Consider the following 16,931-nt stretch of genomic DNA (forward strand, 5'->3'; position numbering starts at 1 on the left):
ACATTAACAAATTCCCATCTGCCCATAACCGCGGGTACGACTTTCGAAAGTTCAATCCCTGCAGGGGTGTCCCAACTTATCCCATGACAAGCTCTCACGGTCAACGAAGGATATACCTTCTCCCGAGACATTCCGATCAGACTCGGTATCCCGGTTCTACAAGACAATTTCGACAAGTTAAAACAAATCTAGCAACACCGCCCGAATGTGCCGAAAAATCCCGATAGGAGCTGCACATATCTCGTTCTTAGGGCACCCTCAGATGAGCGCTCCATACAACTAAAACCAAACCTCGAGTTTCCCCGAGGGGGCGCTGCACAGGACTCTAGTTTGGACCAACACTCAGAGGAGCACTGGCCCGGGGGGGTTTAAAATAATGATGACCCTTGAGTCTGCAGAACCCAAGGGAAAGAAAAGGCCAGGTGGCGAATGGTAAAACCAATGTTGGGCATTACTGGAGGAGTTTTAATCAAGGCGAGTTGTCAAGGGGTTCCCATAATAGCCCAACCGCGTAAGGAACACAAAGTCCGGGAACATAACACCGATATGACGGAAACTAGGGCGGCAAGAGTGGAACAAAACACCAGGCATAAGGCCGAGCCTTCCACCCTTTACCAAGTATATAGATGCATTAATTAAATAAGAGATATTGTGATATCCCAACAAGTAAGCAATGTTCCAACAAGGAACGATCTCCATGTTCCAACAAGGAACAAACTTCAATCTTCACCTGCAACTAACAACACTATAAGAGGGGCTGAGCAAAGCGGTAACATAGCCAAACAACGGTTTGCTAGGACAAGGTGGGTTAGAGGCTTGGTTCAACAATATAGGAGGCATGATAAGAAAGTGGTAGGTATCGCATCATAGGCATAGCAAAAGAGCGAGCATCTAGCAAGCAAAGATAGAAGTGATTTCGAGGGTCTGATCATCTTGCCTGAAATCCCGCAAGGAAGAAGAATGAGTTCATGAAGAAGACAAACGGACGTAGTCGAACAGGTCCTCACAAACGCGACGTTACCGGAACCAACCCGAAGAAGCAAACACCGGAAAGAAGCACATAACATAGTAAACAACCAACACATGAACATGGTATGAACATGCGGGATGCGGTATGTGATGCATATGCAAGATTTGACAAGGAATGATGGAACCTGGCCTCAACTTGGAAATCCAAGAGTGCCACTGGAAAGGTGAGGTGATTTTGGTTGAAACCAATATAAGGAACACCAAAATCGGATGCACGGTTTGGAAATGGCAAGCAAAACAAATATGGCACCGGTCTGCGATAAACAGCAAGTAGCCATCTAAATGCATCAAGATAATTATGCTACAACACTCAAAAATAAAAAAAACATGGCAGGGATCCACTCATAATGCTTAACAAAAGATGAACACTGAGCTACGGCCAATTCATCCATTAACAGGTTCAAACAAGCATGGCAAAAGTGCAATTGGTAAATAGGTTTCAGACTTAGTGAAATTAACACTAGTCTGGAATTTCAGATCAGGTAGCACACTTTGGAGCAAGAAAACTATATGCTACAGGAACTTAACATGGCAAAGTAAAGCATGGCATGGAGCTACTCAAATAGCTTAACAAAAGTCCCTTAGTGACCTTGAGCCAAAAGGGATCAGAAAATACAATTACAAGCATGTGAACATGGCAAAAACATAATCAGGTTACAGACTTAGAGAAAAACGGGAACATGCAAATCTGTTAATGAGTAGGCATGTTTACGAGCTCGATGCACTCACTACAGAGCAAGGCATGACAATATAAGCATACACCCATCAAGAATACATGCTATATAAGCTAGACATGGCAATAACAACAACATAGCATGCACGGATCAACAACAACATCCTCGGCAAAATCGCTAACAAGTAGACAATCTGCCCAGATTCACGAAATAGCAAAAGTAGAGCTCGATTGACTCAAGCTAGGGTGCTCCATAATTTCAAACAAAGACATGGATGAATAGAGAACCACAATATTAACAAATCATCCTTACTGATCATCCTCAAAAGAGGCACGGATCATTAGGAAACAACATGAACATATGGCATATTGATAAGAACAGATCAAGGACTTGGTGAAATCTCTAAGTCCCTGAAATCAGCATTAACGAATGCATTACTTTGCAAGCTTGTGCTAGTTACCACACATATCACAAAAATACATGGACAGAACCTCTGGAAAGATGGCATGGCATATAACAAAACACATGTAGAGCTCAGGGTCATATCATGCACACATTAATCATGGCAAAAATGACAAATAGCTAATTGGTGCAGCAGATCTGACAATTAACTCAAATAGTTCTCTTGCAACGATGACTAGGGCATCAAGATGGACTCAAATGAACATGATGCAATGAGATGAAATGATGTGCTCTTTGAGACGAACATTTTGATATGCTACACGCCCAAAACGGAGTTACGGATGCAAAGTTGCGGCACGATGAAGTATGCAAAAAATAAAGAGAGAGGGGGAAAAGTCAACCGCCGTCTTGGATCCAGATCTAGGGTTTCGCCGGGTACTGTAGCAGCTCGAGCTCGCCTGAGAAAATGGCTGCGGCGGTGGCCGGACTTGCCGTGGGACTCGCCGGACTTGGCGGATCCGGCCGGGGAAGGGCATGGGCGCGGCGTCGCGGTGGCCGGGCGCGGTCTCCGGCGCCGGCTGGTGGCGAGGACGAGGCGGCGGGGTCGGCGTCCGGTGGGGCGGCGCGGTCACCGGCGAGGGCGTGGCGGCCGGCGTCGGCTTCGTGCGGCTGCGCGGTGTCGCCGGGCGGCGGGGCGCGGGGAGCCCGTGGGGTGGCGACGCCCGAGCGCGGGCCGCGGAGGGCCCCGCCTAGGCCTGGCGGGCCGGCGAAGTGGGCGTTGGCGGCGGGTGAACCGGAGAGCGCCACGTGGCGGCGGCGGCTGGGTCGGACACGTCCGTCCTGCGGAATTTCGTCCGGCGGCGGCGAAGTGGGGTGGATCTAGGGTTTCGGGGGAAGAAGGAGACGTGAATTTCGGAGGGGGGCTATATATAGACATAGGAGGAGCTAGGAGAGTCCAAATGAGGTGTGATTTTCGGCCACGTGATCGTGATCGAACGCTCTAGATGATGGAGAGGGTTTTGGTGGGTTTTGGGCCAAATTGGAGGGGTGTTGGGCTGCAACACACACGAGGCCTTCTCGGTCCCTCGGTTAACCGTTGGAGTATCAAACGAAGTCCAAATGGTACGAAACTTGACAGGCGGTCTACCGGTAGTAAACCAAGGCCGCTTGGCAAGTTTCGGTCCAATCCGAAAACGTTTAACACCCGCATATGAAAAGAGGTAGAAAGGGACACCGGGTGACATAGGAGCGCCGGATTGCAAAACGGACAACAGGGAAAATGCTCGGATGCATGAGACGAACATGTATGCAAATGAAATGCACATGATGACATGATATGCAATGCATGACACACAATCAAAGACAAGGCAAACAACAACGAATAACTGGAGGACACCTGGCACATCGGTCTCAGGGCATTACAGTTCCACCCTACATCAACATCACTATAAGCCTTGCAAGCAATGTGACTAATGAGTTAGTTGCGGGGTGTTGCATTACAGAACGAGTAAAGAGACTTGTCGGTAATGAGATTGAACTAGGTATGATGATACCGACGATCGAATCTCGGGCAAGTAACATACTGATGACAAAGGGAACCATTGTTGGGGAACGTAGTAAGTTCAAAAAATTACCTATGCACACACAGGATCATGGTGATGCATAGCAATGAGAGAGGAGAGTGTTTTCCACGTACCCTCATAGACTGAAAGCGGAAGCGTTAGCACAACGCGGTTGATGTAGTTGTACGTCTTCACGATCTGACCGATCAAGTACCGAATGTACGGCACCTCCGAGTTCAGCACACGTTCAGCTCGATGACGTCCCTCGAACTCCGATCCAGCCGAGCTTTGAGGGAGAGTTCTGTCAGCACGACGGTGTGGTGACGATGATGATGTTCTACCGACGCAGGGCTTCGCTTAAGCACCGCTACGATATTATCGAGGTGGACTATGGTGGAGGGGGGCACCGCACACGGCTAAGAGATACAAGAGATCAAGTGTTGTGTCTAGAGGTGCCCCCTGCCCCCGTATATAAAGGAGCAAGGGGGAGAGGCGGATGGCCAGGAGGAGGCGCGCCAGGGAGGAGTCCTACTCCCACCGGGAGTAGGACTCCCTCCTTTCCTAGTTGGAGTAGGAGAAGGGGGAAGGAGGAGAGAGAGAGAGGAAGGAAAGGGGGGCGCCGTCCCCCCTCCTTATCCAATTCGGACTAGAGGGGGAGGGGCGCGTGGCCTTCCCTGGCCGCTCCTCCTCTTATCCACTAAGGCCCATCTTGGCCCATTAAACCCCTGGGGGGGGGGGTCCGGTAACCCCCGGTACTCCGGTAAAATCCCGATTTCACCCGGAACACTTCCGATATCCAAATATAGGCTTCCAATATATCAATCTTTATGTCTCGGCCATTTCGAGACTCCTCGTCATGTCCGTGATCACATCCGGGACTCCTAACTACCTTCGGTACATCAAAACACATAAACTCATAATATAACTGTCATCAAACTTTAAGCGTGCGGACCCTACGGGTTCGAGAACTATGTAGACATGACCGAGACACGTCTCCGGTCAATAACCAATAGCGGAACCTGGATGCTCATATTGGCTCCTACATATTCTACGAAGATCTTTATCGGTCAAACCGCATAACAACATACGTTGTTCCCTTTGTCATCGGTATGTTACTTGCCCGAGATTCGATCGTCGGTATCTTAATACCTAGTTCAATCTCGTTACCAGCAAGTCTCTTTACTCGTTCTGTAATACATCATCCCGCAACTAACTCATTAGTTGCAATGCTTGCAAGGCTTATAGTAATGTGCATTACCGAGTGGGCCCAGAGATACCTCTCTGACAATCGGAGTGACAAATCCTAACCTCGAAATACGCCAACTCAACAAGTACCTTCGGAGACACATGTAGAGCACCTTTATAATCGCCCAGTTACGTTGTGACGTTTGGTAGCACACAAAGTGTTCCTCCAGTAAACGGGAGTTGCATAATCTCATAGTCATAGGAACATGTATAAGTCATGAAGAAAGAAATAGCAGAATACTAAATGATCGAGTGCTAAGCTAACGGAATGGGTCAAGTCAATCACATCATTCTCCTAATGATGTAATCCCGTTAATCAAATGACAACTCATGTCAATGGTTAGGAAACATAACCATCTTTGATCAACAAGCTAGTCAAGTAGAGGCATACTAGTGACACTTTGTTTGTTTATGTATTCACGCAAGTATTATGTTTCCGGTTAATACAATTCTAGCATGAATAATAAACATTTATCATGATATAAGGAAATAAATAATAACTTTATTATTGCCTCTAGGGCATATTTCCTTCAACAACGTATGTTGTTCTACGGTTTGGCCGATAAAGATCTTCATAGAATATGTAGGAACCAATATGAGCATCCAGGTTCCGCTATTGGTTATTGAACAGAAGTGAGTCTCGGTCATGTCTACATAGTTCTCAAACCCGTAGGGTCCGCACGCTTAACGTTCGATGACGATCAGTATTATGAGTTTATGTTTTTTTATGTACCGAAGGTAGTTCGGAGTCCCGGATGTGATCACGGACATGACGAGGAGTCTCAAAATGGTCGAGACATAAAGATCGATATATTGGAAGGCTATGTTTGGACATCAGAATGCTTTCTGATGAGTTCGGACATTTACCGGAGTACCGGGGGGTTACCAGAACCCCCGGGGAGTCAGTGGGCCTTATTGGGCCTCAATGGGAGAGAGGAGGAGGCGGCCAGGTGGAGGCCCCCCCCCCAAGCCCAATCCGAATTGGGTAGGGGGCCGACCCCTCCTTTTTCCTTCCCTCTCTCTCCCTCTTCCTTCTTCTCCTACTCCAACTAGGGAAGGGGGGGACCTACTCCTACTGGGAGTAGGACTCCCCCTTGGGCGCACCATAGAGAGGGTCGGCCCTCCCCTCCTCCCCTCCTTTATATACGGGGGAGGGTGGCACCCCATAGACACACAAGTTGACAGTTGTCTTAGCCGTGTGCGGTGCCCCCCTCCACAGATTTCCACCTCGGTCATATCGTTGTAGTGCTTAGGCGAAGCCCTGCGTCGGTAACTTCATCATCACCGTCATCACGCCGTCGTGCTGACGAAACTCTCCCTCGGCATCAGCTGGATCAAGAGTACGAGGGACGTCACCGAGCTGAACGTGTGCAGATCGAAAGTGTCGTGCGTTCGGTACTTGGATCGGTTGGATCACGAAGACGTTCGACTACATCAACCGCGTTGCTAAACGCTTCCTCTTTCGGTCTACGAGGGTACGTGGACACACTCTCTCGCTCGTTGCTATGCAACACCTAGATGGATCTTGCGTGTGCGTAGGAATTTTTTTGAAATTACTGCGTTCCCCAACAATGCGTCCATTGCATAGTGCAACTGCACACACTGGTTGTCAAAGGGAGATTATCCCTAATTACATTTACTAATTAATCTCAACATTTCTCACACACCGGAAATTTGTTTGTTTTGACACAAGCTCCTCAGATATTCAAACACCACAAAAATTTGCAAGAACCTTGACCCACGGACATACGAACCCTTTTCACGCTGGTAATGTGGGAACTCTGGAAGCACAGAAATGCCATCGTCTTCGATGGAGCCTTGCCTTCGGTTGCAGCACTTGCGGCACACATACTGAAAGAAGCCCAGCGATGGCTTCAAGCCGGGAAGTTGGGAGGTGTGCCTCTCCGACGTAGAAAGGTGGGCTAGGAGTGAGTAGTAGGCTAGATCGATGTGGCGGTGTACAAACAGTTTGTAATTTGTAACACCTCCATGTGGACTGGAGTCTTTATCCTTTAATATATGATATGCACACTTGTGTGTATTCGAGAAAAAGCCTCATCGAGCGTTTCTTCAGCGGTTGATGCTGTTGCGTGCTGCGTGCGGTCGTGCCAACCCCAAGCTTGGGGCTTGTTGATACGTTTCTACTAAATTCTTGCAAACGTTCTTGAATGGTAAGTTCCTTCTAGTTCAACCTGAATATCCGGATGCTCAAGCAGAGACCATCACAAGTATCAGCAGTAAAAGGCAGGGAGCCTGTAAATTTTCAGTGCATCAAAACAAGTGTGCCCAATCTTAGTGGTCACTGACTGACTACATGCCGACTGTGAAAGAAATTCACACCTGCATTTGGACTGGCACACAAGCATGCCACAAATACGTAACCAGGAATATTATGAAGCAAACAACAACAATATGGAGCATGCATGCATCAATCCATGGCCCAACAGCTTCATTGCGTCCAGCAAACACCACTTGCTTCACTGCAAGTTTACTTTCAGTTCAACATGACCGCCAACAGTACTAACTAAATTAAGAGACCCCGAAAGAAACTTAGCATGCATGGTCACATTTAGCCAATATATACTGTGCCCTAGGTTCAGGCACAAAACACAACATTGTATAGCTATATCCTGAGGTTAATTCCCTCTTGCTGCCCTCGGAAAAGGCAAGCGTCAATTCAAGGGGGTGCTCTTCTATAGAAAATCGCCAGGGACAGAAGCTGGGTCGAGCTCGTAGAAGTCCCGGAGCTTGCCACCTTCCTCCTTTGTGAGACGGAATGATGGAATTCGGTGAGAAAATCTCAGGTTCTCTTTCCTAGGTATTTTCAGTACTCCCTTGGTAAGGTCAGGTTTGAACACAGCGACATAGCCATCAACTTTAGTCAGAAAAGAAAATAATGTGCCTCGTTTACTGCACTCGACGATCTCCCCGATAGCATAATCAGTAGTGTGCTTGTTGCTGGAAGGAACCCAATCAGGTGACCAGTTCTTGTAGATGGCCCAAACTTCACCGACCTTGGGAAGAATTTTAACCTGCCAGTTCATATCGATTTGGCTATTTTCTACCAAATGAGAGAAGGGGTGGTTTCCACCATACTTGGCTTTCCAGCTTCGTATTTTAAATTTGCCACAGCTCACAGGTACATTCTGCCCCAACCAAAGCTTCTCCTGTGCCTGTTGAGGGCAGGCCTGGAGCCAGGTCAGATGCACTTCAAATGGTTGTATCTCAACTTTGCTCACCCAGCCATACACTTTCGGGAATGTATCAGCGTCATTGTAGAGAGCCCAAATTTGGCCACTTTCAAACTTCTCACATGACCGGTCTTCTTCAAAGTTGTGGAATTCAGATTCTGGATATGGATAAGAAATGAGTTCCGAAGACATGTAAGAGTTGAGAGTAATGGAAGGAAATGCTGTTTCCAGATCACTTGGAAGAGCTGCTGTATCCAGTTCCAGGAGCTCTTCTGCAACGCCCACCCTTTCATTTTCATGTGTTCTATAAAAGGGGATACAGTGAGAAAATCTCAGTAGCTCACTTGATGGTATCGAAAAGAAGCGTTTGTCCTTAGCTTGTGCAAACAGACTAACAAAGCCTTCAATCCTCGTAAGCGGCGAAACAATGACATCGCCACTCGTTGAGCCATCAGAGATAACTTCCACAACATCATATCCATAGGATCGACAGTTATCTGGATCAGAGATCCATTGCATGCTCCATCTTTTATAAAGAGCCCATACCTCACCCTTATTAGGATTTATTTCATAGGAGTTCCCATTTTTGCCTCTTGTCAATGGAACTCTGTGAGACAGGTATGTGGATGGATCTTGTAATAGGGTTGTTGTTTCTCCTCCTAAGCAGAAGCTTCCGCAAGATACAGGCAATTCCTTATTATTCCAATTGGCTTCTTGCTCATTCCTTGGATTGTACTCCAGCCATGTCAGCTGAACTCTTAAGTCAGAAGTATCAATGTGCTTTACCTGAGCATAATCTCTTGGCATGCCATCAAGGTTATCATAAAGGGCCCAGATTTGATCAACTGCAATAAGGTTTACATCTCTGATCTTGCCAAAGTCAAAAAAGTCAGGATGATGATAGGTAATCACAGGACTGCCGAGCTTCTGAGGAGCACTACCACTTGCTTCCTTGTAACTTTGCTGATTGGCTTCACGACTTGCAGTTACTCCACCTTGGCTATCCACGCTACTTAAGGCATGATGCTCAGCAGACTGATTCTCAGCAACAGCAACATTGTCATTAGAAATTTGCTCAGAAGCACTAGATGGTGAGTCATGGTTCCTTTGCATCTTATAATTAGAGGAGTCTGTGCCGTGGCTGCAGTCTGGGCCATCATCTTGCTTTCTCTTACCTAATCTCTGAAGGCTGGAGGACCTTGCAATATTTGGCACTAGAGATACATCTTCACTTCTAAAGTTCTGTGTGGAAATGAAGTTCGGATCAGGATGAGCTGATGTCAAATTGCTAACTGATTCCTTGCCTGCAGCAGGCGCAGAAGATTTAGCTTGGTTCATTGCTGAAAGCTGAACTACATTGCTTCTTGTCTCTGAACAGTTACCTTCCTCATCACCGCTTGCCCTGTCAATCCTTTCTCTATGTTCATCAGTTCGAGTAGCATTCATGGTAGGTTCAGAGTAAATGTTCCCCCCTGTCTGGGCCTGCTGATTGGTGATGCCATGTTGTTGACATGAAATCTTCCCAGGTGAAACTTCAGCATTATTTGCTGAATGAGATAGAAAACTCGAGGGCATTGCCTGTTCATGCAGCTTGAATGCAAAGAACAATTTACCACAGTTATCACAGGTGACCAAAAAGTTCTTTTTGTAGTACACGAATCGCCTCCGACAATGCGGGCATATAGTCCAGAACACCAGCACAAAATCAGGTGGTTGTTTGCATCCATCCACATGACTCTCATTTCCACCAGTCTTATTTGGTAGCTGTGTAGCTTTGCTTGTCACATGTTTGGAAGCATACTGCCTTCTGATGTCATACAAAGACCGCTCCGTACGATCACACAGTATCTTGCGAGCTTCTGAGACCAACTTCAGAGCAACTTCAGCACCAGGGAGTGTGTTTTTATCAGGATGGAGCCAAAAGGCAAGTTTCTCATATTGCTTTGTTATGACTGTCTCATCTGCTGTTGCCTCCACCTGGAGAATACTATACCAATCTAAGTCTTCATTGATTTTTGCAACTGCTGCACATTGCACTTCACAGACAGTTAACAGCTGGTATATGTTCTCAAACCCTGGAAAAAGCCTTTGAGCTTTAAGTGCAATCCTTCTAGCCCCAAGAAAGTCTTTGCTTTCCAGCATGTTTGCAGCTATTTCTCTGGCCCTCAACCCCTCTTCTCTGTTGCACTCCATCAAATTATCTAGCAAATTGCCACAAAAGCCTTCACATATACTACTAGCAGCCTGGCATTAATATGCTCCAAATAACAGGTTTCTAATGATGATCTAGTAAGAGCAGATCTAAACCTTCTGATCTCTTTATGCAACAACAATATGTAAAGAGAATTTGCAGCGCATCACGCTTGCACCCTGTAGATATAGAAAAGAATAAGCAACTGTTGGTAATAGAAATGTACAACTGATAAAACCTTTATTATGATCAGATAAATACATACTCCCTCCGTCCCAAAATATAAGAACGTTTTTAACACTAGCATAGTGTCAAAAATGTTCTTATATTCCGGGACAGAGGGAGTAGTTATGTAAATTCCACAACAAGGATTATAGTGCAGATGAAGTACTATACCACCTACATATGCCAGTATGCATGCTAGGATAAATGGAATAAAACAAAAAAACTATTTATCACGTAGTAGAATGTAACAAGATACGACAGGCTTAAGAAACAGTGCATTCTCAGCAACACAGTAATTTAAAAATACCTTTGTTACTGCCCTAAACTTGTGACCAACATGTATGCCATATTCTGGTTAACCAACTCCTAGGCCTTCCTGAAGGCAGTGTTAAGTAGGACGAGATGCATGATGAACATACGAAAGATGGAATAGGACAACCAAAGGTAGATATTAGATAGATCATGGTGTATGCAGGTTTTAAATATGGCTACATGAGCATAAACAATTGGATCACAAACTTAGTGGGAGCAAGTCCATAAAAGAAGAAAACCAAATCGCTGGAATCTGACAAGTAAACTTCTTAGCAGCCGCTTGTTTTGTGTGGGAGCAGCTGCTTTAAGACACTCTTTGAAAATTTATCGTCGCATGGACTATAGAGTATCCATCCACCTGGTGAAGTAATCAGACCGACTTACATAAATCATATGACACGCTAAGTTCAATATTACTCAAACTTGTGAGCGAGAACATGATGCGGACCAAATAGGGAATTTGATGTGTGTTTGGCGTTGTCTTTCATGGTGGATGAACAGTAGTAATGTTGTAAATATGATAAGTTCAATTGTCACACCCTAGAGTTTTTTCTCTCTCTTCTTTCTCAAAGCTGACGATAAACGCTTGAATAGACCATCATGGCTCTCACCTCTTGGCCATGAAAGAACTTCCATTATCATAAAAAATGTCCTACATGGCTCAATACACATGCCTTTACGATCTTCTAAGCACGTATTACTGTTATAATACCTAGGTGGCTAAAATAACATTTAAACATCCAAATCACAATTAGAACCTTTGATTCTGATGTGGTTGGCATGTGAAAAGAATTGTGCGAGCATACTACTATCAAATGTAGCTTAACCCAACTTGCTTGGGACAGTACTACTGTCAAATGTATCACAAATGGCATGACTCAAACGAATGGAAATGGAACTGCTCCTTTGTCTAGATTAAATTCAATAACCACCTTAGTTTCAGGTTTGGAACAGATTACGCTAAAAGCCTAAGACCGCGTCCAGCACAATAGTTTACCTCAGATTGATTTTTTTTAAAAGAAACTGGAGTTTCCTAACAAGACATAGTTGAATGTTACTTTCTGTATAGATCATCTCTTAGAACAATGCATACATGTAAAATTACAGTGTTCACACTTATGCATTCATCAATCTTAAAATTCTTCATGACAGAGATGATTGTGGAAAATATATCTCGCCATGCAACAAGACTGGTATTTCCACAAAACCATATCCCAAGCAACTTAATCAATGTTCTATCTTCAGAGCAACCTTGACGGCAATTCCACAGGTATGAGCAGTGTTAATGAGAATATTTGATGAGACCATGTAGTAGTGGTAAACCACTTTGATATGATGGTTGAGGTCAGGATTTCAAGCCCCAAGTTCTGTGTTGACTAAAAGCCGGTAGTGCCCCTGCACATTCTTAGTCTTTATAGATGATATCATCAGAAATAATACTATTTTTATTTTGTTTGTGACACCACTTGAAGAGCTCACTCCTTTAACCAACACCATTTTTATTTTTATTTTTGCCAGGACTTTAAGCAACTCCACAGGATATCCGAATTTTGGTAAGCATTTATCTGCTCTCCTATGCGACCACCCAAAAAAAACCTTTTTGAAGAACTGCCTTGACCATCAGACCATAAAACTAGTAGTAGCGCATGGAAAAAATTGCGTTGTTGCAGCATGGACGCCACTCTACTTAAGTACGGACACTAATCCTCTTAAGAGCATCCCGATTTAGGGCTAAATTACGAACCCTAGGGCTAAAAAAAGGGAGGCGGAAGTAAAATTTGCTCCCACTCCCATCTTGCGAGGCCACTACCCACCACCTCCGTTCACAATTTGGTACCACATTTACGATTACGCGCAACCACCGTCCGGCAACCTCGCGGCATGGCGGCGGCGGCCGATACGTCGAGGATCCAACCACGCCTACGCGCAAGACGAGAATGCCCATGCGGAAGTAGTGGTGAGCCAAGCGGACAACCAAAGCGCCACCCATCGACCAGAATTAGTCGCAGCCAAAAGACGAGAAGAGGGGAAATTGAAATGCTACACGGGTAAGGTAGGGGAACCAAAGCATGGGCAGTAGAAATAACCTGCGCTGGGAGTGGAGCGATCGGCGGTGGCCGGAAGCCGGCGAGCCTAGCGCGGCGGTGAGGGAGCGGGAGCAATCGGCGGGGTGGGGTTTTGGCTTTTGGGAGAGTGGGAGCTGTGGAGGCGAACCCCTTTTTCTTCTTGACGGCGGCTTGTGGAGGTGAAGTGAAGTGGTGACTGGCGAACTCTACTTTCTGGCCTTGTGTCCAGTACGGCCGATGGGAGTAGCATTTTTTCTTTTCTTAACATAGTACACACCGAAGCTCGTATATACGCGCATACACTCACCCCTATAAATACACGCATGAACACCTTATCTCTATGAACATCTTCGAAAGACTGAGATGGATGACTATTTGGCGTAGAGATGAGAAAAGACGAGGGGGTAGCTGGGTTATGTTTTTTACTTTTCTTATTGAATGAACTGGGCTGGGTAGGTTCACCTCTATAACAGCTTATTTGATTGGAGGTAATTAGAGAGAGGGAAAGAAAATTAAGAGATTGTGAGATTTAAAATTGGACGTGACTAGACGGCGCTCGGGCGTTCGTTGCGGGAGCGAACGCTCTTCCCGATATGGAAGGAGCAGCTATGCGCGGGACGCGGACAACCCAAAAAGAAAACACGCGCCCACGCCTGGTCCCGCCAGCCCCCACGCTCAAGATCAGGCTCATGGTCCTTGCGTCGCGCCTCACCCCGCGCTCACACGTTCGGGCGTCCCACTGATGACCCATAAGTATGGGATATCAATCGTAATCCTTTCGATAAGTAAGAGTGTCGAATCCAACAAGAAGCGGAAGAAAATGACAAGCAGTTTTCAGCAAGGGATTTTTTGCAAGTACTAAAATTATTGGTAACATATAGTTTGATAGTAAGATAATTCGTAACGAGTAACAAGTAACAAGTGTAACAAAAGTGCAGCAAGGTGACCAAATTCTTTTTATAGCAAAGGGCAAGCCTGGACGAACTCTTATATAAAGCAAAGCGCTTTTGAGGACACATGAGAATTATCATCAAGTTAGTTTTCATCATGCTCATATGATTCGCGTTCGTTACTTTGATAATTTGATATGTGAGTGGACAGGTGCTTGGGTGTTGTCCTTACTTGGACAAGCTTCCCACTTATGATTAACCCCTCTCCCAAGCATCCGTAACTACGAAAGAAGAATTAAGATAACTCTAACCATAAAATTAAATATGTGGATCCAAATCAACCCCTTACGAAGCAACGCATAAACCAGGGTTTAACCTTCTGTCACTCTAGCAACTCATCATCTATTTCCTACTTTCCAATGCCTTTCCCTAGGCCCAAATAATGGTGAAGTGTCATGTAATCGACGTTCACATAATATCACTAGAGAAAATACAACATATATCTCATCAAAATATCGAACAAATACCCAATTCACATGATTACTTATAACAAGACTTCTCTCATGTCCTCAGTAATAAAAGTAACTACTCACAAAGCATGTTCATATTCATGATCATAGAGGTATTAAATATCATTAAGGATCTAAACATATGATCTTCCACCTAATAAGCCAACTAGCATCAACTACAAGGATTAATCAACACTACTAGCAACCCATAGGTACCAATCTGAGATTTTGAGACAAATATTGAATACAAGAGATGAACTATGGTTTGAGATGAGATGGTGCTGGTGAAGATGTTGATGAAGATTGGTCCTCCCACAACGAGAGGATCATTGGTGATGATGATGGCTTCGATCTCCCCCTCCGAAGGGAAGTTTCCCTGGCGGAATCGCTCCACTGGAGAGCAAAAATGCTCCTGCCCAGGTTCCGCCTCGAGACGGCGGCGCTTCATCCCGAAAGCCCTCTTCTGATTTTTTTCTAGGTCAAAACACTTCATAAGCAGAAGATGGGCACCGAAGGATGGCTAGGGGCCCCACAAGCTCAGGGGCACGTCCCTGGGTGGTAGGGCGCCCCCAGGCTTGTGGCCACCTGGTGGGTCCCCTCCTAGTATTTCTTCGTCTAATATTTTTTATATTTTCCAAAATAATTCTCCGTAAATTTTCAAGACATTTGGAGTTGTGCAGAATAAGGATCTCAGATTTGCTCCTTTCCGGTCCAGAATTTCAGCTGGCGGCATCTCCCTCTCCATGTAAATCTTGCAAAATAAGAGAGAAAAGGCATAATAATTACATCATAAAGTATAATAATAGTCAAATATGCAATAAATATCAACACAAAAACATGATGCAAAATGGACGTATAACCCATCTGGTCCCCTCCGCGCTCCTCTCACGCGACCCCTCTCTCTCTCTATTGAAGAGCAAGCCCATGTCCCACCTGCTCCATCTTTCTCCTTGCTCCTCCTTTCTCCCTCCTAAACAGACCTGAAAAGAACTAGCCATAGCTCCCCCCATCTATGGCATCTTGAATCAAAAGGTAAGAACCCCCAAAACCTGCCCCTTCTCACCCCTTGATCTTTAATCATTGATCCACACCCTCTCTCGTTGTTCTGCACCCCAATCCCCACCTGGTTCAACTTTTGCCAAAGCTATGATGAAAAAGAGGTGAAGAAGAACATAGTACAAAGCTGGGAAACTATAGGTTGCAGGTAAACAAAAGAAAAATCCAAGCAACTCCTGAAAAATATAGGGTTTAAGATGCCTGTAAAAAATGCGCAACTAGTCCTCGGTTTTTAGGCAACTCTATTGTATGCATGGATCAACTGGAAACTAGAAAAAAAAGATACATGTCCGCTTTGTAGCTTGATACACCTACTGGAAAGAAATAAGGCAAGTCTAGTATTAAGATGAGGCAACTCCCGTGTGATTTAGCTGCATTTTACATCAGGAACTTTACACCTAAAAATGATCATGCATAACACCCCAAAACACATGGAGTATATAATAAAACAAAAGAGTGGTTGTGTACGTAGCAGTGACATGGATACAATTTCGCTAATTCAAACCACAAACATAAAAAATGCCAAACAAACCCATTTCAGGTAGTTCACTAGGTGCGCATTGTCTCACCAATAAAAGGAAAAAGAAAAGAAACAAGAAATAAAATGTCATCTCTACGCCAAATAGGTCTTCCGCACTGCTAAGCTCACCCTCAGATGCACATTTTTTCCATATAGAAAACTTGTGATCTCCTGCGAAAAAGAACAAAGAAAACACATGTGAATGAAAAAAAATGTTGACATATGTGTTTGATGTTTCTAGAAACAGAAAAAGCCGAAAGCACTTGTGTAAAAAAACAAAAAAGTTTGCCTCTGATTATCTATCTAGCTGCCCAAAAAACTACATAGGGTTGCTCCTTATTATAGTACTAATCTTGCCTCTGTTTCTCCTCCCAACAAAGAGATGTTACATTGTGCTTCACATATAACTTTCCACAAAACTAACAAAAAAGTTCTCTATAGGGTGAGTTGAGAAAAATAACAAGTAGGAGGGGGAAATGTTTGATCTCAATGAAACACCGCTTGATGCGGAGTCTACCAACATTTGGATTGAGTTGGGTGTGCCCTTCTTAAATCCTGGCTATGAGCAGGAGGATGACCATTTGGAGGAGGGCGTTGGTGAGTCTCCGGACCCTAACATTGGCTCTAATACTACTCATGTTCCAAGCACCCATGTGGCTGCTCCCCCCGCTTTGGTTGGTCCTGTAATACTATGGTTGATTGATGAACCAGAAGTATAGGGGATCAATTGTAGTCCTTTTAATAAGTAAGAGTGTTGAACTCAACGAGGAGCAGAAGGAAATGACAAGCGGTTTTCAGCAAGGTACTCTCTACAAGCACTGAAATTATCGGTAACAGATAGTTTGATAGCAAGGTAATTCATAACAAGTAGCAATAATAAGAAAGATGCAGCAAGGTACCCCAATCCTTTTTATATCAAAGGACGTGCCGGAATGTTCTCTTATAATAGGCAAAGTGTTCTTGAGGACACATGGGAATTATCATCTAGTCACTTTCATCATGCTTATTTGATTCACGTCCGCTACTTTGATAATTTGATATATGGGTGGATCGGTGCTT

The 16,931-nt window shown here is 44.9% G+C and overlaps 1 protein-coding gene across 1 annotated transcript; it reads right to left on the reverse strand.

The window, feature by feature from the left end:
* Window positions 1–7,332: 7,332 nt before the first annotated feature.
* LOC125550779 lies at window positions 7,333–13,097 on the reverse strand. Its single transcript, XM_048713868.1, has 2 exons — window positions 12,919–13,097; window positions 7,333–10,473 (listed from the first exon to the last, which is right to left on the reverse strand). The coding sequence occupies exon 2, from the start codon at window positions 10,294–10,296 to the stop codon at window positions 7,606–7,608; it is 2,691 nt and encodes an 896-aa protein (XP_048569825.1). The 5' UTR covers window positions 10,297–10,473; window positions 12,919–13,097; the 3' UTR covers window positions 7,333–7,605.
* Window positions 13,098–16,931: the final 3,834 nt, after the last annotated feature.

This window comes from Triticum urartu, chromosome 4 (assembly GCF_003073215.2).
Source record: "Triticum urartu cultivar G1812 chromosome 4, Tu2.1, whole genome shotgun sequence".
Classification (NCBI taxonomy): domain Eukaryota; kingdom Viridiplantae; phylum Streptophyta; class Magnoliopsida; order Poales; family Poaceae; genus Triticum; species Triticum urartu.